The sequence below is a fragment of the Carassius gibelio genome, chromosome B13 (assembly GCF_023724105.1).
Source record: "Carassius gibelio isolate Cgi1373 ecotype wild population from Czech Republic chromosome B13, carGib1.2-hapl.c, whole genome shotgun sequence".
Taxonomy (NCBI): Eukaryota; Metazoa; Chordata; class Actinopteri; order Cypriniformes; family Cyprinidae; genus Carassius; species Carassius gibelio.
This window is the reverse complement of record NC_068408.1, coordinates 23606883-23627736: the sequence shown is the minus strand read 5'-3', so window position 1 is coordinate 23627736 and position 20854 is coordinate 23606883. Positions and strand designations below refer to the sequence as shown.

Below are 20854 nucleotides of genomic sequence, written 5' to 3'. Positions count from 1 at the left end.
CGAAGATGAACACCGAGCCAGATAACGAACAAAAGACTGACTCGTTAATTAAGTTTTGATATATTTACGGTAGGAAATTTACAAAATATCTTGATGGAACATGGTCTTTACTTAATATCCTAATGATTTTTGGCAAAATAAAAATCAATCATTTTGAGTCATACAATGTATTTTTGGCTATTGCTACAAATATCCCCCAGTGACTTAAGACTGGTTTTGTGCTCCAGGGTCACACACGAGCCTGTTTGGGGTTATTCATGTGATATATTCCGCTCTCTCCTGGTGTCTTTCAGATGGTGGAGCTTGACGAGTCGACGCTCATCCAGCTGTCCCTCTCGAGTGAGGTGGCGAGGAAAGTCCTCCACTACCTGAAGCAGAATCTGCAGGCGTCTTGTCTGGGAGACCTGCTCTGCTCCCACACTTTCACCAAGCACTACCTGAACTGTGGAGGTGCCGGCCTCGAGGATGAGGAAATGCTGATGGACAGCTCGCTCGGAGGACAGGGAGCTTCATCTTCTTCATCATTGTCCTCCGCCTCTTCCTGCACCATGGGCTCCGTGTCCAAGAAAGCTAAGAAAGAGATCCCAGCAGACTCGGGCAACTGTGGCAGTGAGACAGAGAGTGAACTTCCCACTGAAGACGACACGAAGTATCCTGATGACCTGGAGGAGAAGATGAAAGGCAAGGCTTCGTTTTATACATGTTCAGCTCTCCTGTGGATGGGACTGATAGTGGATCTCTTTGTTTTGTTCATAATTATATATTTGCTGAGCAATCAGGAACATTTGAGCACAGCACTCATGAGTTTACTATTAATGTATTTTATAGTAGAATACAGCATCTTACAGTATTGTCAAAGTTTAGGATGAATGAATCAGAAGTAGGGCAGTACACTTAATCAGATCGATATGGACTAGTGTCTGTAAATATTAAACTGTGTAGACTACTATTTAATTATGAAATGTCTGTGTGAACGAATGGTGTAGTTTTGTCTACTGCACATAATCAACATGGTGCATTGGGGTTTAAAACATTTTCTCACAGTTTTTAGTTCACATTTTAATTTAAACAGTGGGTAAAAAAGTTGTGCACTGCTTTGTTTGCCAAAAAGATAAAGGAATTGTTACATTGGTATTAAACCATCACCAGAATTATGACACAATTTAGGAAAAAAAAATGAAAAAGATTTCATAGGGTGTTATATTGGCTATTTTACAGTGACTCATCTGATCAGAATTAAGAGTCAAAAGTATACATAGCATTCATTTAACAGATACTTTTATCAACATGACTTTTGCCGAATGACATGATTATTGATGCGCTGAATTTCCCCCCTCTGCAACAGGAAATGATGCATGCATTTGGCAGCAAAGGTTTTTGGCTGATAATCGTTTGTATTGTAGCTAATAAGTGTTCTTCAAATGGGGTGATTGAATCAACCATTGGGCAGCATTTCAGTTCTCAGGATTTGATTTCCTTTGACTCTGATGATGACTAATATTTGCATATAGTCTTCCTTAAATATAGTTAACCGTTTGCAACTGCCTTCACACTTCACAGTGAGAAAGTGTTGCATTTAATAATTAAAAACCCCTAAAACTGTGATCCTGGCCAGTGCTAAGAATAGTGCCACCATGTCTAAATTCAGCAGACAAAGAAACCCCATAAATCATGCTATTTGCTACTCTAAGTGTTGTAAAATTCTCTGCACAAAATACAGCCACATTCTTCCAGCACCATATATTTCATCAAGCCATCAGTTTCTTTGTTTAAGTGAATGTTCAGAACTGTTGATTTGATAAAGGCCGTGAAGTGTTTAGTCGAGCAACATTTCTTCCTCTGAGCAAGTGTTTTCTGTTCTCTGCAGTGTTCAACAGTCCGAAGGTGCAGGGTAAGAAGAGCTCCCTAGAGAAGATTGGGGAGGTGGTGGACATGATGAAGAAGAGCAGCTCAGACTCCGGACTGCAGCTGGCCGGAGTGAAGGTCATCAGTAAGATTCTGGAGGAGCAGGGACCTCAGGAGAAGAGCATCTTCAAAACAGACTCGGCACAAACCATCCGGTGAGAGCCACTGTCTACAATCAGCTCAGCTCTCTCTTATGCTAATCTCATTAACTGTGGGTCTTTCTGAATGACACTTAATTTAAACATCAGTATTACAGGTGCTAAGAAAACATATACCACCCGTAGATCACTCCGTTTATCAATAGACCCTTGCAAAATGACTGGGGGGTTCAGAAGCGGAAGTTATAATATAAAAAACAACAATGTGTTATAGATGTGCATTTAATATCTAGATTTTAGGCCTACATTTTTAATAACAATAGAAGCAGTCTGTGAAAAGAGTCCTTTGCCTACATGCAATGCATTATACATTACATTCCATAAAAATTAAATGTTACCTGAGGTTACACTTTATTTTAAGGTGTCTTTGTTACACGTTACTTTTTACTTGTACTTTTTATTACAATAACAATAAATGATGCTTAATTACATGCAAGTAACCCTATTCCTAAACCTAACCATAAAGTAAGTACATGTAGTTCAGGGCCTGAATTTAATTTAGGAAAATGGGGAGGAACTCCCTCTATAGGTGGCTCTAATGGGGGATGGGATCTTTAATTTGAAGGGGAGGTTGTTTTTTTTTGACTCGAATGCAGCAAAGTTTGTGGTTCTTAATTCATGCCGTGAGCGATATGTGTGTAATAAGTGTAGATGACACTGAGTTGTGTCTGTCTCTGGGCTGCTTTTACACTGTTGCTGTGGGTTATTTAAGTAAGCGCTTCTAAATTCATGTTAAACCATCGCTTCGTGGGTTTACGCTCTTTATTTATTTTTCTATTTATAAATAAATAAAATCTATTTATTTTTGGTTCTACCATGATTTGTAGTTCATATTGCAAATGGTTTTAAAATGACTTTCTTCTCTTTTTCAGTGACAAAGTCTTGAAGATGTTGGTGGAGATGATTGGCAGTCAGCCCAAGCAGAACGCTGTCTCTGCGCTGCTGCTGACCCGCAGTCTAATGCTGAAACACGAGTGGAGGGTCTCGTTCGCCACAGAGGGGGGTGTTAAAGCCATCCTGTGCTGCATGCAGGAGTATCCTACCTGTATACAGGTGCAGCAGATTGCACTGGCGGTGAGTGAGGATCTATGGGAACCGAATTCTTATATTTTTAAGAATTTCACTGTTCATCCAGTCATATACCACCAAAGTTACTGAATCAGAGCAATTAGAACATTATTGAACATTATTATTGTTTTTGGTCAAGTTTGAGTGTTGCGGTTCCAAAAAAAAGACAGAAATTCAGACTCTCGATTAAAAAAAGACATGTTAATTGAATTCTTAAAATCATCTGTAGTCAAAAATGTTATCCCTTAAAAGACACCTTTGAGCATCAAAATTACATAGTCACATTTTTTTCTTGTGAAAATAATTGTTCATGCCTTTAAAATAGCTTGAATGTAAATCTACACCCTTGCCTCATTTACTATGCGCAAATCTATGAATATGCAAATTAGGCCCGCCAGCCAAGGCCTCCTGATCCATGGATAATGACTGATAAAACTGTTTTCCCCATGCAATTCATGCCGTGAGCAATGCGTGTGAAGGGTGGATGCCAATGTGGTAGAGTTGTGTCTGTCTCTGGGCTACTTTTACACTGTTGCTGTGGGTTATTATTAAAGTAAGCAGTTCTAAATTCACGTTAAACCATAGCTTGATGGGTTTTCGCTCTTATTTTTGATTTGTGCGGATATATTTTGCATGCGATCGCTATGCTATAATCTCTATTAGGGATGCACTGATTCGGGTCGATACTGAGCTCCAGTACTCGTTAAAATGCCCCGATACCACACAGCATGTGATAAGTGCCATTTTCAGACAAAGAAACACTAAACAACAGAACAGACAGCAGAATTGAGCCTTTAGAGATTAAGGTCGTCTACGTAGGATATATCTATGCAATGAATATTGTAAAATATATTTTAATGGTCATAATTAAGTGTGAAAATAATCGAAGGATATACAGTCGAACCAAAAAAAAATATTTTTATAAATGTATTTATTCAGAGACCAAATGTAATTTTTAATATTTTTTTACTAGTGGGTGCAGGACACTATAGTTCATTTACGTAAGTGACGATAGCAAAATAAAGTAAATGGTGACAAATTATACCCCAAAATTCTTCAAATAGTGGACTACCAATAAAACTGATATGAATTTGGGACCAAAAAGTATTCATACCAAGTCTGGGGAAAAAATTGAAGTTCAGGTTTGCATGACTACAGACAGTCATTAAGGCCAAGGGTTGCCTGACTAAGCATTGATAGTTGTATAAATACTTTCATACTAACAGCTGTCTGAATCATTTTTGGTTGATTGTAATCCATTACAAATCTTTCTATCAAAGTTATCAAGATGAATTTGTTCTGACACGGTTTAACTATGAGTTCTTGTCATAGTTTATTACCATCTTCTAAACTATAAAGAATAAACTGTGATAATGTGAAATGTTGAAGGTGTCTGAGTAAATTTTGGTTTGACTGTATTTAATAAATTAAATGAACCAGCTTACATTACACATACTCTTTTGGTTTCTATACCCAATATTTAAAAGTTTTACAAATGTAATAAAATATCGGTATCGGTACTCTGTATAGGCAAGTACCACAAATAAAGTATCGGTATCAGGCGAAGACTGGAAAAAGTGGTATCGATGGATCCCTAATCTCTATGCTATGTTCTCTGTGCTATGATATCTATGCATGCTGCATTTGTATAAATTTAGAGAGGGATATGCAAATGATAGGAATCTATCCCTTGACGTGATTGGTTCTTGAATTTTGTAACATTGCAATCCGAAGGCTGTTTGAAAACGCATTTCTGGGACTGCCTTTGGGAAGCTACAGTTTTGAAGAGAAAATACTTCATAATGGTGTTGATTTCTGGATTGGCACACGGTTCGTCTAAAACCAAGTTAAAAACACCACATAGACAAGGGGGACTTTAACCACTGCGTCAATTAAAGAAAACATATAATGAGTCCTTAGAGGTATATAAATATGTATATATGTGGTTTCTGCACACACATAAACCACAATTTCTGATTATAATATGTCCACTCAATTCTAATTTAAATTCAGTTGGCCTTTTTTCATTAGAAGCAAAAACCGGAAAAAAAATGCAGAACTGAGTAAAGGGTGCTATCAGGTGGAAAATAGTGTAAAAAGAATTGAAGCCTTGCTAACAGAGTGAAAGCCTATTACCAATGAATGCATGACTTTTTGCTTAAATGGCACAGAGATTATGGTCTTAATGGGGATGTTTTTTTTTCCTTAAAGTCTTGTGTAATTTTTTTTTATTACTAGTGTAAAATAAATTTATGAAAGCAATTGAGGGTGAAATATTAAAAATTCACATTTCTGAAAAAACGTATGGCCATGTGTTAAGTACCGTTAACTAGAATTGGGGCCAAAATTATTGCATTTTCTACTATTCTATTCCTTTTTTAAATCCTAGTGTCAGTGCATTGCAAGTGTACATTTGAAGGATGCTCAATGAAATAAAAACGAATTGCTTTCTCCAGACTCTGAAGGTCATCACGGGTGCCAGTAAACACGACCCTCGCAGTGTGGGTGGCTCTCTGCCTCTTTCTGAGTCTGGCACTCAGATGATGCTGGAGATTTTCGCGAGCATAGGCTCTGCTACACCTGAAGGCTCCAAAGGGCTCCTGTGTGCCATCCCTTCTGCCATTGACCTCCTGCTCAGCACGCCAGGGTAAGAGGCTTGGAGTCTGCTTTAGATGTACAATCTTTGTTTGCTGAATACACATTAATTTTCCTCCTGTGGTGTGATCAGTTGTGGTTTGTCCGTGCGGAACGGGCTGCTGGTCATCATCATGCTGATTTCCAGCCACAAGAGCCTGGCAGAGCAGCTAGTCGCCTGCAATGTCAGTGCCACTCTAAAGAAGTGCCTTTCTGCTCAGAATCAGCACAGCATGCTGGCTCTTATCGCCCTCAACCACATATCCATGGTTCACAAACTGGAGAAAAAAGGTATGGTCATGCATTATTTTAACTGCTAGCCAAATTTAACTGCTTTTAGTTGCTTTTATAAAGGCATTGGGCTTAAGTATATATAGTCATCTGCAACACACTGATTTCTGCACTCTGTAATAAACAGTATGTCAATAAAGCAATGCACATTCATTATTGACTTGAGTAATACTGGTCGCCTCTGTAGAGTCTCAAGAGGAGCATGACTTTAAGGACGCCGAGCTGAAGATGTTGGTGGTGAGTCTGAAGGAAATGCCAGCCACTAAAGAGGTTATTCTGACCCTGGAGCAGCTGCTCTGTGACGACACCTCCCAGCTGGAGGAAGAGAGAAACGAGGTGACACACAGCAGAGACACCTTCCAGGACCTCCTCCGCCTCATGGACCAGCACAGAGCGGATCGGGCTGCACAGCTGTCCATCCTGAGGTGAGCCCTTCACTCGTTTAGGTAATAGATACTGAACAGCTGTTTCAAGCTAGTTTGAGGTAGATGTACTCACACAAATTGGTCATAGGGCACATTTGACCCCAAAATGAAAAACTATGAGCAAATACCTCAAGTTACCTTGAAAAAATTCAATCTCACAGTCTAATACATTTTTACATTTTCATTTATTCATTTAGCTGACGCTTTTATCCAAAGTGACTTACAATTGATATATATGTCAGAGGTCGCACGCCTCTGGAGCAACTAGGGGTTAAGCGTCTTGCTCAGGGACACATTGGTGTCTCACAGTGGATTTGAACCCGGGTCTCTCACACCAAAGCCATGTGTCTTATCCACTGTGCTAACACCACCCATAATATTTGCTGCGTATTATGATTACGCCATTTTTACAAGATGGGGGAGCTCAAATGTCTGATTTCACACAGAACTACTGGTTTTCTCCCAATAAGTTAATGTACAGCCTATTATGATAAAGCTTTAAATAGTTTAGTTTCACAATTTGAATTGAATTTCTGAAATAAATGAACTTTTCCAAGACATTCTAATTTCCTGAGATGCATTTGTACATATATGTCTATATATATATATGTATATTTGTGTGTGTGTGTTTGTGTGTGTGTAGTTATTTGTTTATTGTGCAGACCGAAGCACGCTGGAACCGTGCTCAAAGAACGCTAACAGTGATGACTAATAGCAAAAGCTAAGAAGCAAAGCTAAATATATGGACGGTTTCAACGGCATCAACATAAACAAACGTTAATGCGCGTGAGTGCTTTTGTGGACCTAACTTAACTTGCGGTAGACTCCAAATAGAATCAATAACAACAGCCAAGTCCCTCTAGAGTAGATATTTTTTGATAACAAACAAAATATGTTTGCTGCGTGGATCAGGCGGACTTAATGAAAATGCAAATTCATTCTTTGCCAGCAGGAGATGTTTTAAAGCATAGACATGAAGCGCGAGAAATAGAGGTTTCCCCAGTAACAGCTGTAAACGAAGCAGAGCTGGTACGCTCTCACGCTGCTTTATCACGCATATAACATGCAAATCTTCTTTCAGAAATACAGCGATATAAAAAAACTGTGCCTCGTTTTGATATTTAAATATAAATGTAAGGAATTATTATTATTATTAAACGTGCAGTACGTTACGTAATGTTACGTTACTCGTGTTTATTTAACGAAGCTATTTTTGCTAATGATATATGAACTATTTCATACTCCACAGGATTTTGAACAAGTTTTTGGATAACTACCAGGAGGATCTGCTGCCGTGGCATGAGAGCATTGAGCCTTGCCTGTCATCTATGACGGCCTTTGTCGGCGACAGAGAGGTACTTTCCCTTCATTTAGCTTCATAAGATCATGCTTTCATAACAGTAGTATTTGATTCCTCTTTATCCCCACTTAGGTCGTACAGCAGTTCATCCGCTTCTTATATCGACTTGCATCTCTGAATAAAGACTACGCTGTTGTGATGTGTCGGCTGGGCACCAAAGAGGCTCTGATCAAAGCCGTGGACAAACACAGCACCAGCCTGCTCATGGTCACAGAGCTGCGGGACCTGATCAACGACTGCGAGAAGTACGCCAGCCTCTACAAGAAAATGACCACCAGTGTGCTGGCTGGATGTATTCAGGTAAAGCGTGGACTGTCCAAAAAAGAATATTTTCAATGTTTAGTTGCCTGAACAAGCCTTATATTATTAGACTGGTTTCTGGGTCACCTGACCTCGAACAGACTTGTTCCTTTGAAGTTTTTTACATGAACATTTAGGTGGAGCTTAACAGGTCATGTTGGATGGTTCATTCCTAGAATGTTTAATGGTTTATTAGAAGATCAGAATAATTAATAGACATGTTCAGTTAATTACACACTCCATATCTTTATCTTTAGATGGTCCTCGGTCAGATTGAAGAGCATCGGCGCAGCCATCAGCCCATCAATATTCCTTTCTTTGATGTGTTCCTGAGGAACTTGTGCCAAGGTCTGTTCATAAAACACTTGTAGAAACTAATGTTGTTAAAGCAATAATTCACCCCAAAGTTAAATTCATTTTCACTCATTTGAATCTTATGGGTCTTTTATTTCATCTGCTGGAAAGAACCAAGACCTGCCCTTTATATTCTGTTGTTCAATAATTCATTAAACACGGATGTATAACACAATGTGGAAGAAAAGCTCTGTAGCTACTTCTCTTTCATCGCGTCTTCAATGTTTACTGAAATCATGAGATAGCTTTGTGTGAGAATCATCATCCACATTGTTGTATGGAAAAGAAAATCTCCTTTTGCACCTACTAAAATGAAACAATTTGAGCTATATGTACTAACAACGTAATAATCAAATTTTATCTTTGGGTGAAATATTCTTGTTGTTGGGGACGTTTTCGTCCACTAGGGGGTAAACTTGAGTCTTAATTTAGCCACGACTTTCTCTGTGTTTCAGCAAATGGAATGATTTTTGGTGACAAATCTTATTTCGACAAAAACTCAACTATTATACTCCATATAGCTCCATATACAAGTCAGAAACTAAGCTTTTTTTGCACAGGCCTATCTGAAGGGTTAATGGTCACACCTCGTGATCAACCATAAAAATACAATTCAAATTTTACCTCTTCCCAAGAGGGAAAACCACCAACCATCAAGAATGCATGATTTTATGGTGTCATGGCTTTGCAATCAAAAAATGTTGTTATAATGGAAGTCAATGGGGCAAAAACAGCCACGAACAACAAATGAGGGAGAAAAAATTAAAATCTAATGCTGCACAAAAACTACAAATGGTTCAAAGCCAATGTTGCTACTAATCTTTGACTATCTTTGACTACTAATCCAAGACTAAAAAAAATAAAATAAAATATAAACATTCATTTTAGGTTTGGTGAAATGTAGGATTTAAATGTGGAGCTTTAGTCTGTTAAAGTATCATCAAATTAGTAAAAAAAAAGTAAAAAATAAATATCCAGCCACAATTACTTTTATATTGAAAATAAGTAATTTTGTTCGTTTTTTTCCCCCAAAAAATCAGTGACATCATTATGAACTTGACAATTAAAGAGTTAAAATCTTGGATTTTTTTAAAAACGTTTGGTAGTTTTGAAAAAGGCAGAGGTTGATTTAATAGATTCATGCAAAAAAAAAAAAAAAAGATCTGATACATTTTTACAGCAGTTTAATGTAGTGGATGTTTTCATCCCGAACATAACAAAAGGGTAGTGAATTTGAACAATGCACAAGGGTTAAAATATGCATTGAGAACATATTTGCTTAAGGACAATGCTGCTTTGTAACTAGCATAGGTTTAGGTATAACTATAAAAGTTACCAAATGTGATTGTTGATTTGAGTGTGATGTTCTCCAGGCTCCAGTGTGGAACTGAAAGAGGACAAATGCTGGGAGAAGGTGGAGGTCTCCTCCAATCACCATCGAGCTAACAAGCTGACAGACAAAAACCCCAAAACCTACTGGGAATCCAACGGCTGCACCGGCTCCCATTTTATCAACATCTACATGCATAAAGGGGTGATCGTCAGGTATGCTGGCCTAGCTACTCTCTGTTAAGTGAATGCTGTCAAAAGAAACTCTCTAGATTATTATTACAGCAACAGCTAATCGGTGCTGGAAATGAATGCCTGAAAATCAATATAAAGAGACAAATTTATATATATATATATATATATATATATACATGACATATTTAAACGATAATCACACAAGGAAATGTGCTGTTTTCCCAAATATCAGCATAACTGTGTAAATTATTATTTATTTTAGGTCAGTAAACTTTAGTCACTACATTGTCAAAATGTTCTACTTTGCTCAGTTTTAGTTAGTAAATTATAGTAGGTAGTAGCAGTATTCATATAGATATTCGAGCAACACATTCACAAAAACTGTTTTGTTTTGGTGGATTTCTGTATTCAAAATCGCTCAACATTCATTCATTTGTAACTTCCCTATCATGTCTAACTAGCATATATTTAATATGGTTTAATAAATAGTTTCCCTTATAAAGATAAACATTGGATCTAGAAACCCTAGAAAATTGCCCTTTAATGGAAGAATACATTTCTGTAACTGCAGATGCTTTATTATTTTCTTCGTTCACAGGCAGTTGACCGTGCTTGTAGCCAGCGAGGACTCGAGTTACATGCCAGCTCGCATTTTAGTCCTGGGAGGAGATGATCCCACAAACGTCAATACTGAGCTCAACACTGTGAGAAAGCCCTCCTCATTCGTCTGCATCTTACAGGTGGTGACTGCACATTGAACTTTAAGATGATACTTTCTTTTCTTTTTTTGTGTTGAACAGGTAAATGTGGCACCCTCCGCCAGTCATGTGGTTTTGCTGGAGAATGCGACCCGCTTCTGGCCCATCATTCAAATCAGAGTCAAAAGATGTCAACAGGTCAGACCTATTGAATGCAATGTGGCAGAACTTACCTGGTGTTATACATAAATCCTGAGATGTTCTTGATTCCACTTCTCATACAAGTTATGTTTCTTCCTGTCAACAGGGTGGCATTGACACACGAGTGCATGGGTTTGAGGTCCTGGGGCCGAAGCCCACGTTCTGGCCGGTGTTTAAGGAGCAGCTGTGCTGCCGCACGTATCTCTTCTATACGACAAAAGCTCACACCTGGTGCCAGGAGATCCTGGAGGACAAGAACCAGCTGCTGCAGCTCTTTAACAAGTGAGGTCTTCTGTCAGGGTTATAGGGTGGAATTAAGATGGTGGGAGGTGATATTGTTGCTGGTTTGTATTAAAACCAATAATATTTTTGTGCATTTCTCTCTGGGCTTCAGGTTAAACAGTGCCCTGAAACATGAGCAGATGTTTGCTGACCGCTTTCTGCCTGATGCTGAGGCCGCGGAGGCTTTAGGCCGGACCTGCTGGGAAGCTCTCATCACCCCCATCATACAGAGCATCACTATCTCAGGTAACAACACTTACCTGACTGAAGTCTGGTCTGATTTCCATCACCTGCTTTCAATAGACAGAGCCAGAGTCTATTTTTTTTAATAGAGCTGTAGATCACTGACAAGCTACGCAATGTCGCGTTCATTATGATGAATCGCCTTCGATAATGAACGCGATATTGTGTAGCTTATCAGTGATCGCCGGTTATGTCTATTAAATGCCGCTCCATTTAAAAACCGGAGATGGTGATTTACTACTAATCAGGGAACCGGCTTTACTGACGAAATGCGCATGACAATCACATGCAATATATCGGCCATCCCTAACCACCCACTTAAAAACGAAGGGACCATCTGACAAACACGCAAACCCCAGTTTCATTTTTACATGCTGGTAATATATTATACCACAATAATAGATTAATGCTTAAAAACAGTTAAACAACAGATGGTGTCAAACTTCTGAAAAGTGGCTAAACTGGGTGGTCCATTTCGATTGAATTTCTGATCTTCTTGTTTATAACAGAGACTTCTGCTCTCAGCCCTCTGTCCTGGTTGATGAGTGAATATTTGGAGAACACTGAATCCTCCAAGAGATGTAAGAGCTCAGCGTCCATCTTCAACTCTCGTGTGCGGCGTCTCACTCATCTGCTCGTCCATGTGGACACCTGCACAGTTGATACAGAAGAGCTCAAACCTCCCATCAAATCCAGTGAGTGCCTTCAAAACAATAAAAACTACAATACTTCATTCTAGAGACTGGAGTGCCACTACTGTGGAGTACTTGTGTATATATACATCAGACGTATTTGATAGTTTCATGGTGGTCCTATTTAAGTCTCTTCTATTAAGCCAGAGAACACAGGTGTGCTGTTTTTAAACCACCTGCTGTAGATTGTGTTGAATGAAGGCTTCTGTATTTCAAGGTATGTTTCTTGTTTTCAGAAGGTATCAACAGAAGCAGAGATTTGAAGAGTAAGTAATAGTGTAAATGCTAATCTTATTTTATTTTGACTTCATTTGATGTATTTTGCAGCCCCCCCCCCCCCATCCATCAGCTCAGCTGAATTCCAAACTCACCATGACAATGCCTTTTATTTTTTTTTGTTTCTTTAGTTTTTTCCATTAGTTCAGTTCCGCTGTCTTTAAATATGTTTTTGAATTGTTCCGGCTTCTCATTTTATAATTTATGACAGCAGTTTGAGATTTCTCTTGCTTAGATAACAAAATATCTAGAAAAAAAGCTTCCATGCTGATAAGTAGGTTAAAAAAACTGCAAATTGTAAATTTTTCATGCCCTTTTATGCAGCTAGTACAACGAGTTCACACTCGAGTCCTTGTTTTACAAGAACTGAACTCAAACTTAAAAAATCAAATCCAGTGCAAATGAACCGGTTCTCTTTGCATTCACATTGAGGCCAAAACAGAAGTGAATTACTATCTGGTCCACTTTAGTCTCCGTTTTATTTATTTTCAGTTAAGTATTATTTTTGTTGTAATGTTATGTAATATTGAATTTTATCATTACAACATTCAGTGTTTATATTTTGCATTCGAAACCTCTTGTTGTTTTTGTTATGTTTTTAACACAGTCTTTTATGCTTGTAGTTGACATTTTTTAATGTGGCCATTTTTCAAATCAGGTGAATTGCTGTCCTGCACAAGTGCCATTGCTTTACTCTAGATTTGTGGAGGCCAAAAAGTCTTTGAATTAAAAACAAACACTGAAATGTCTTTGTTTTCATAATGCATGTTAGAAGTTAACTACAGATTTAAAGGGAACCAACATTTTGATGAATTGTGCAGCCCTAATTGCTGGCACATCGTTTTTTGCTGATGTTTTGGTTAGAAGCCACATGATGTGTGAGTGGTTTGGAAATATGGTGCAACTTGTCAAGAGTCCTAATTTATGTCCTTTGTTGTTTTGCAGATGGTAAAGAGGGAAAGAATAAGGAAACGACAGCAGTGAGCTCATCTTCATCCTCTAGCAAACCGAAAGTGAAGAATGCTAGCAGCATTGCAGGCATCGCTTTGTGCTGGCAAGGTGTCGTTCAGCGACAGGTGAGACATTCATTTTAGGTTTGGTGAAATGTAGGATTTAAATGTGGAGCTTTAGTCTGTGAAAGTATAATCAAATTAATCAAAATACCTGAACAAAAAGAGAAATCATTCAGAAATCTGAAATCTTCTGCTGAACTGTACAGCACTGATTCCATGTGTCCATGTTTCAGTTCAATTAAAAATGTTGATTTGACCATCAGTGTTTCAGCCTGAAATGAACTGTACTAATGCAATACTAATTCTAGAGTTCTTTTTGTTTGGCTCTTTCCAGGTAAAGAGTTTCCTAGATTCGACATGCAGCCTCCCTGACTTCGTAGAGCGTTACAGGGCTCTGTTCCTCCGGTTAAAGAGTGCCATGGAGGAACTCTTCGGACAGCACACTGCCTTTGTGCTTGCGCTCCGTCAGGGCTTTTCTGCTGCCTTGCTGCAGCTCTCCATCCTGACCGCCATGCATGTGAGTCAACAGGGAATACTTGGGTCAATGTTGTGAAAACCTGTCTAGATAATGTCTGTCATATTGCCCATTTAATCTAATTCATAATTCAAGAACTAATCAGGGTTAGGTTTTGGAACATTAGGATATTTTGAATAGAAACGAGAATTCAAACGTAATTCTGTTTTTTTTTTTTTTTTTTTTTTTTTTTTTTTTTTTTATAACTCACTTGAAGGTGAGTGAACGTTTTGCACAGTACATAGACCAGATGATCCAGGATAGTGGAGTGGACTCTGGAAGTGTGGACACGTTGAACCAGCTCCAGCAGTTCCTGGAGCCCATGCTGTTTCTCTCCGGTCTGGAGCTGGCCAACACCTTCGAGCACTTTTACAGGTGGGAGAACAGCTGCTGCTAACTGGGGATGAGTGCGGTTTCAGAAACAATTATAGAAACATTTTACATTTCTTGTTGATATTTGATTCACTGTTTTTGTATTTGTTCAAAAAATGTGTAATAAGTTAATCTGTTTTATCAATGAAATTTCATTTATAAGATTTTTTTTCCGGGGAAACACTAGCTTTTATTATGGTTCACCCGGTGTTTCACACTGTGCATGTCTTCCTCTGTGCTCAGGTACTATCTGGGTGATCGGCTGTTGGGTCAGGGGAAGGTGTGGTTAGAGAGCGCTGTGGTGGAGCAGATCGGTACCTGCTTCCCAAACCGCTTTCCCCAACAGATGCTGACAAACCTCAGTGAATCTGAGGAGCTCCAGCAGGAGTTTCATCTCTACCGTCTACAGCAGCTGGATAAAACTCTGGAGAACATTGAGGAGGTGAGAATAATGGACTTCAACTCTACAGCTGGTATTAATACATCTCTTGTGTCCTCTCTAGACAACTTTCCTGATTTCTCTGAGAAATTATATATATATATTAGGGGTGGGAGAAAAGATCGATGCATTCTCCGATGCATTGCAATTCTCTTTTCAACAATTCTGAATCGATTCTGAGTTGTTGTTTTTTCTTTTTCACACAATCAACATTTTCATGCTCTATCATTGTTGTCACGGCCGGGCCGAGTACTCAATCCCTGTTGCACATCCCTAATCATGAATAAATGTTTGATGCACATCCTTATGTATTATATGTGAACCTGAGTTGTGATTTTTAGGAAGATGCCAACAGACTTTGTCCTTTTAAATGCTAATGCTGTTTATTTTGTGGTTCGTCGTGTTTTTTGTGATCAGATGATGGAGGAGGACGTGTCTGAACCCGAGGAAGAGAGTGACGTGAAAGTGTTGGTGTTGTCCCCTCGCTGCTGGGTCGTGTCGGCTCCCTGCTACCTCGAGGACCCCAGCAAACACTTCCCTGCTCAACTCTGCAATTACCTGGCTGAATTCACAGACTTCTATGCCAACGGTTAGTAGAAATGTCCATGATCTCTGGCAATGCAAATAGAGGTCGACCGTTAAGGGTTTTTCTCTGGCCCATACCAATATTTAGAAAGCAGGGCTTCCAGTGGATTTATCTTTGCTGATAGACACCAGTTTCTCTCTGACTTGCAAATGCAAATTCACTTCCAGCAGGTGGCGCTGTTGGGGCGGGAGAAATAAAGAGGTTTCCCCGACAATGGCTGTAATCACATAGGCGCTACTTTATCAGGCATTAAATGAAAATGACATCAGTTTTTCTGAAGACGGTCAGTTCTCTCTGGCTGTTGAAGTGAATCTGTATGTGTGTGTCTGTCCTGTAGGTCAGCGCATGTATGGTTTGACCCACAGTAAGCCTCGGCGTCTGCAGTGGACATGGCTCGGCCACGCTGAGCTTCAGTATGGCTCCTGTACTCTCTACGTCTCCACACTGCAGATGTACATCCTGCTACAGTTCAACAAACATGAGGTACTAGCTGAAGACCATAACATGGTGCAATGTTTTTATATATCAGAACGGTTCACTTTCTTCCTGTTGTACAGGACGTGAATGTGGAGATGCTGCAGCAGGCCACAGGTCTCTCTCCAGCCATGCTGAACCATGCCCTCAAACCTCTCACTGCAGAGAAGGGGATCCTCAGTCACACCGGCTCCGAACAGGACCCCACGAAAGGTGAGAGATCCTCATTACCACAGAACGAGATGACGTCTGTTTTCTTGATGCATTGATTTGAAAGAAATCGGTGCTTTGACGAATACAATAGAGGAAGTATTTTAATATACACACAGTTCTTTTTTTCAAAATTCTTATCTATCTGCATTAATTTGATAAAAAATACAGTAAAAACTAAAGTAAAATTTTATTTGAATTAAAAAAAAATCTATTTTATTTCATATATATGTGTGTGTGTATGTGTGTGTGTGTATGTATATATGTGTGTGTGTGTGTGTGTGTAGATTTTAAATTCAATAAGACATCTGTAAAAATCTTATCTGAATGATCATGTGACACTAAAGACTGGTAATGATGCTGAAAGTTCAGCTTTGCATCACATGAATCAATTACATTTTGAAATGTATATAGGATATTGGAATAGAAAATTCTTTTCAATTCTAAAAATATTTCACAATACAGTTTTACAGCATTTTCAACAAATAAATGCTGCCTTGGTGAACATAAGAGACTTTCAAAAACATAAAACCTACAAATTATTCCAAACGTTTTAAGTGTAAATGCATTAGGGCTGCACGATTAATCTCATATGATTGTCATGCGTGTCTCTTCAGTAAAGCCGGTTCTGTGATTAGTGGTGTAAAGTCCAGGCACTCGGCCCAAGGAAGGTATCCGGTGATGGATGAAAGTTTTCTACGTGTTCGGTCTTTCAGCCCGTAGAGTTATTCAATTTAGGTTAAACTCAAGTCTTTAATATTATTTATTTATTTAATATGACTCCATTTTAGTATGACCTTGAATTTAGGTTGAAATGCAAATTGGTTGTATGCCTTTTTAATTAGTTTTCTTCTGACATTTATTCTTAGGGCTGCTCCGATCACGATCGGCCGATCGTTAATGCGCATCTCGTCAGTAAAGCCGGTTCTCTAATCAGCAGTTAATTCCATCAGGTGCGTGATTTCACATAGAGCAGCTGTTACTACACAGAGCCGTTGTTAACTGAGAAGATGGGCCAATAAACGCTGAAAATTAACGTGATTTGCGCATCTTCTCTATTAACAACGGCTCTGTGTAGTAACAGCTGCTCTATGAGAAATCACGCACCTGATGGAATTAACTGCTGATTAGAGAACCGGCTTTACTGACGAGATGCGCATAACGATCGGCCGATCGTGATCGGAGCACCCCTATTTATTCTAGTAAACTCCTACTTTTATATTAACTCGTTCATTCGGGTGCTCATGCTGCTAACAAGAACAATGTAATCTACTAGTCAATAATTACAGAGTAAAACAGAATAAAATCAAATGTAACAATTTATTATCAGTCAGGTAAATATGTATTCTGCCAATTACATATCCAATTGAAACATATCAAATCATAGCATTAGAAAACATCAAATTCTCAAAGATGAATCTACAAGTAAAATATGCATACCTGACCTTAGAAAATACATAGTATGAAGTGAAGAGACACACAACACACTACGGGCTTTCTGGCTACAGAAATCGCCCTGATTCATATTGCTGCAATCGTTTAAATACCTCAGACCAAGAAAACATCCCCCGAGATGGAGAGAGGAACTAACAATTGGAATTTGCATTAACTCAGGTCCCAAGCCTGGGTGGTTTTACAACTCAATGGGAACAGGGGATAATTTACATGGAGGACCCTAGGAAAGGACACTCATCACAGTAATCAAGATATCTCTTGACTCTTCGGATCTGTATTATCTTCTAATCTACTTTTGTAAGATTGAGACCATTGTACCAGTTGCACCGAGACATTTCAAATGATACCAGACATTTCAGTCACTTGCATTGACATTTTCATGTAATCATTTTGAGCAGACTGAAGCCCCTTTCACACTGCACGTCGGACCCGCAATATTCCCGTAACATTGCCTGGTCGCCTTCTGTGTGAAAGCAACCACGTCCCGGAATTGATTACCGAATCGAACCCGGGTCGGGGACATAGTAAAGCCCCTTTCATACTGCCATTCCGGCAAATACAGGGGTAAAGTGTTCCTGTAATTGTTCCCTGGTCGCTAGATTTGGCACTTTCACACAGCCAGTGATGACCCGGTATATGTGCGTGCTTTCACACACAACTCGTGAAGATCCCGTAACGACACGTGACATCAGCGCGTGACGTGTAATGTAAGAGTCGACAACGCTTGGCACGTTATACTTTAACTGAAGCAAGCAAACGATCTCTGCGTCAGCGCGGAAAGTGAGGAACTAACTGATCTCTGCTTCATTACAGTTTGCACATATGTTTTCGTTGCGAATGTTGATCTTCCTTCAAAACAGCCGGTAAAAGAGTCGCGCGATAACGCGCGTCATCACTTCGATACGGAATTAGATCTGGCTTTTGTTCACACAGCGCTCGTTCCGGATCGATTACCGCAATGTTACTATGTCCCCGACCCGGGTTCGATTCGGTAATCAATTCCGGGACGTGGTTGCTTTCACACAGAAGGCGACCAGGCAATGTTACGGGAATATTGCGGGTCCGACGTGCAGTGTGAAAGGGGCTTATCATTGCGGTAATGGATCCGGAACGAGCGCTGTGTGAACAAAAGCCAGATCTAATTCCGTATCGAAGTGATGACGCGCGTTATCGCGCGACTTTTTTACAGGCTGTTTTGAAGGAAGATCAACATTCGCGACGAAAACATATGTGCAAACTGTAATGAAGCAGAGATCAGTTAGTTCCTCACTTTCCGCGCTGATGCAGAGATCGTTTGCTTGCTTCGGTGAAAGTATAACGTGCCAAGCGTTGTCGACTCGTACATTACACGTCACGCGCTGATGTCACGTGTCATTACGGGATCTTCAAGGGTTGTGTGTGAAAGCACGCACATATGCCGGGTCATCACTGGCAGTGTGAAAGTGCCAAATCTAGCGACCAGGGAACAATTACAGGAACACTTTACCCCTGTATATGCCGGAATGGCAGTGTGAAAGGGGCTTGAGTAGAAGGAAGAATGGGTGAAGGGATTTAAAATGAAACAAATGGTCAGAAGGGGAGGAGGTCTCCTGCTCCTCCACTCTGTGGGGTGTCTCAAAGATGCCCGTGTATGTTTGTATTGTCTGTTTGTCAGGAGATCAAAGTATCTCAGGCTCTTTCATCCTTACAGTGGTAAATATCTATCACCTGCTTTCAAATGGGGCGGCACTTAATAGACAAAGTCGTAGTTCGCTGACAAGCTACGCAATATCGCGTTCATAACCGAATGTGATTCATTTGTGATTATGAACAATATCTGATTCAATCTCTGAATCACTGGTTTGAATCACTCGGGGTTCAGTGCTCTGAATTCTGACTGTACGAAAAATCTGACTCAAAACCATTTAATTCTGAATTTTTCAGGGGTCCTGAGACTGAACATGAAGACCCTCTCGCAGAGCTCGGACAAACAAGGTTGTCATTTCCTGCTTCCCAAGCAGACCTACCTGAATGTGGATGAAGACGCTGCACTCACACTAGAGCGGAAGAGGAACTACATCTACTGTCTCATTGTGCAGATCATGAAGAACGAGAAGGAGATGCACATTGACAATTTAGTGTTCATGGTAAAGTATCAATTATTTTGCATCTATCTATATGTGAAAATGAAAAAAGTAGTCCTTGAAAGTCCTCGAGTTTCATTTAGCAGTTTCTGTGCGAACACGGTTTAAAAACCATAATAAAGCATAATGCTAGTGTGAATTCATAAATGTTACGCTTCAGTTAAATAACTATATGTGATGCAGGGTTAAAGATGAAACCCTCTCTCTTTCTGAGTTTAGGCGTTTTGATATCCATATATTTAAGACATTACAGTGGCTATAGCATTTGTGTAGTAAAAAAAAGAGCCAAATGTTAAAGATTAGGTGAACATGTGTAAGTCAGTATTAAACATGGATATGGGCAGTAGTTTTAAAAACTATCGTGTGCAGGCGTTTATTATAATGCTTAATGTACATTAGATCGCTTGTTTTAATACAAGATTTATTTTAACAGTTTTGTTCAATAAAACCATATGATTACTTGCTTTTGATGCTTTATTTGAACTAAATATTTTTGCCTCATTACTATCATATATGTATTTTAATAGCTATTGTTAGATAAGGTCTATTTTTATTACCACAAACAAAAATATTATAATTATCTGATTTTTCTAATAATCATCAAAATAATCATCAGATTACTTAATTACCAAAATAACCATTAGTGACAGCCCTAGTACACTTTTTACACTGGACAAAAATGCTTTATGTAAATAAAAATGTATGTAATTTTACTGAATGTTCTAATCGAATAGTTCTGAAAGTAGATGTGCTTTTGTATGTATGTTTTATGTGTTTTAGTGTTAATTCTGAACAAGAGTGATAATGTGTGTGTGTTTGCTGTGGCGTTGCAGGTGCTGGACCGGTGTCAGAAGCAGGAGGCGAGTCGCACTCGTCCCTCGGTTCGATTCAGCTGCAGCACTACAGACGTTCTGTCCTGCATCATGCACGTCATCAACAAAGGCTACCTCCGCCGCAACGAGGAAAGCCCACACATCGTGGAGTTCTTGATGGAGGACCCGTCCACACCCCGAAAGGGCCAGGCGCAGTTCTCCTTTAAGATGGATGTGAAAAAAAGCTCCGCAAGCGGCGGCGGTGGCAGCAAAGCCGACACCAGGTGTGCTGATGACCCTTAACCCTTGATCCCTTTATGTGGAGCTGCTGCTCATGAAGAGCGTTACAAATCATTCATCTAAAGGCTCGTTCACACCGGGACCAATATCGTGCGTTTAACGGCTTGTGACTAAACAAAGGGCGCCAATGTGACTGTACACACCA

At 39.4% G+C, this 20854-nt stretch overlaps 1 protein-coding gene across 3 annotated transcripts in view; it reads left to right on the top strand.

Annotated features, from left to right (window-relative positions):
- The window catches only part of LOC127970394 (cullin-9), a 42471-nt gene that overhangs the window by 13715 nt on the left and 7902 nt on the right, over window positions 1–20854 (top strand). The window contains exons 7-31 of one of the 3 annotated variants that reach the window (XM_052572963.1): window positions 294–681; window positions 1868–2060; window positions 2936–3137; window positions 5588–5778; window positions 5860–6056; window positions 6244–6481; window positions 7731–7836; window positions 7914–8141; window positions 8399–8489; window positions 9869–10040; window positions 10618–10723; window positions 10820–10915; window positions 11025–11200; window positions 11313–11446; window positions 11953–12138; window positions 12375–12401; window positions 13357–13487; window positions 13759–13941; window positions 14156–14313; window positions 14554–14752; window positions 15167–15338; window positions 15673–15818; window positions 15893–16022; window positions 19398–19600; window positions 20431–20693. In XM_052572963.1, coding sequence (XP_052428923.1) covers window positions 294–681; window positions 1868–2060; window positions 2936–3137; window positions 5588–5778; window positions 5860–6056; window positions 6244–6481; window positions 7731–7836; window positions 7914–8141; window positions 8399–8489; window positions 9869–10040; window positions 10618–10723; window positions 10820–10915; window positions 11025–11200; window positions 11313–11446; window positions 11953–12138; window positions 12375–12401; window positions 13357–13487; window positions 13759–13941; window positions 14156–14313; window positions 14554–14752; window positions 15167–15338; window positions 15673–15818; window positions 15893–16022; window positions 19398–19600; window positions 20431–20693 — 4316 coding nt within the window. Of the gene's footprint in view, window positions 1–293; window positions 682–1867; window positions 2061–2935; window positions 3138–5587; window positions 5779–5859; window positions 6057–6243; window positions 6482–7730; window positions 7837–7913; window positions 8142–8398; window positions 8490–9868; window positions 10041–10617; window positions 10724–10819; window positions 10916–11024; window positions 11201–11312; window positions 11447–11952; window positions 12139–12371; window positions 12402–13356; window positions 13488–13758; window positions 13942–14155; window positions 14314–14553; window positions 14753–15166; window positions 15339–15672; window positions 15819–15892; window positions 16023–19397; window positions 19601–20430; window positions 20694–20854 lie in introns of all 3 variants that reach the window. The other 2 variants (XM_052572962.1, XM_052572964.1) reach the window with 2 other exon arrangements.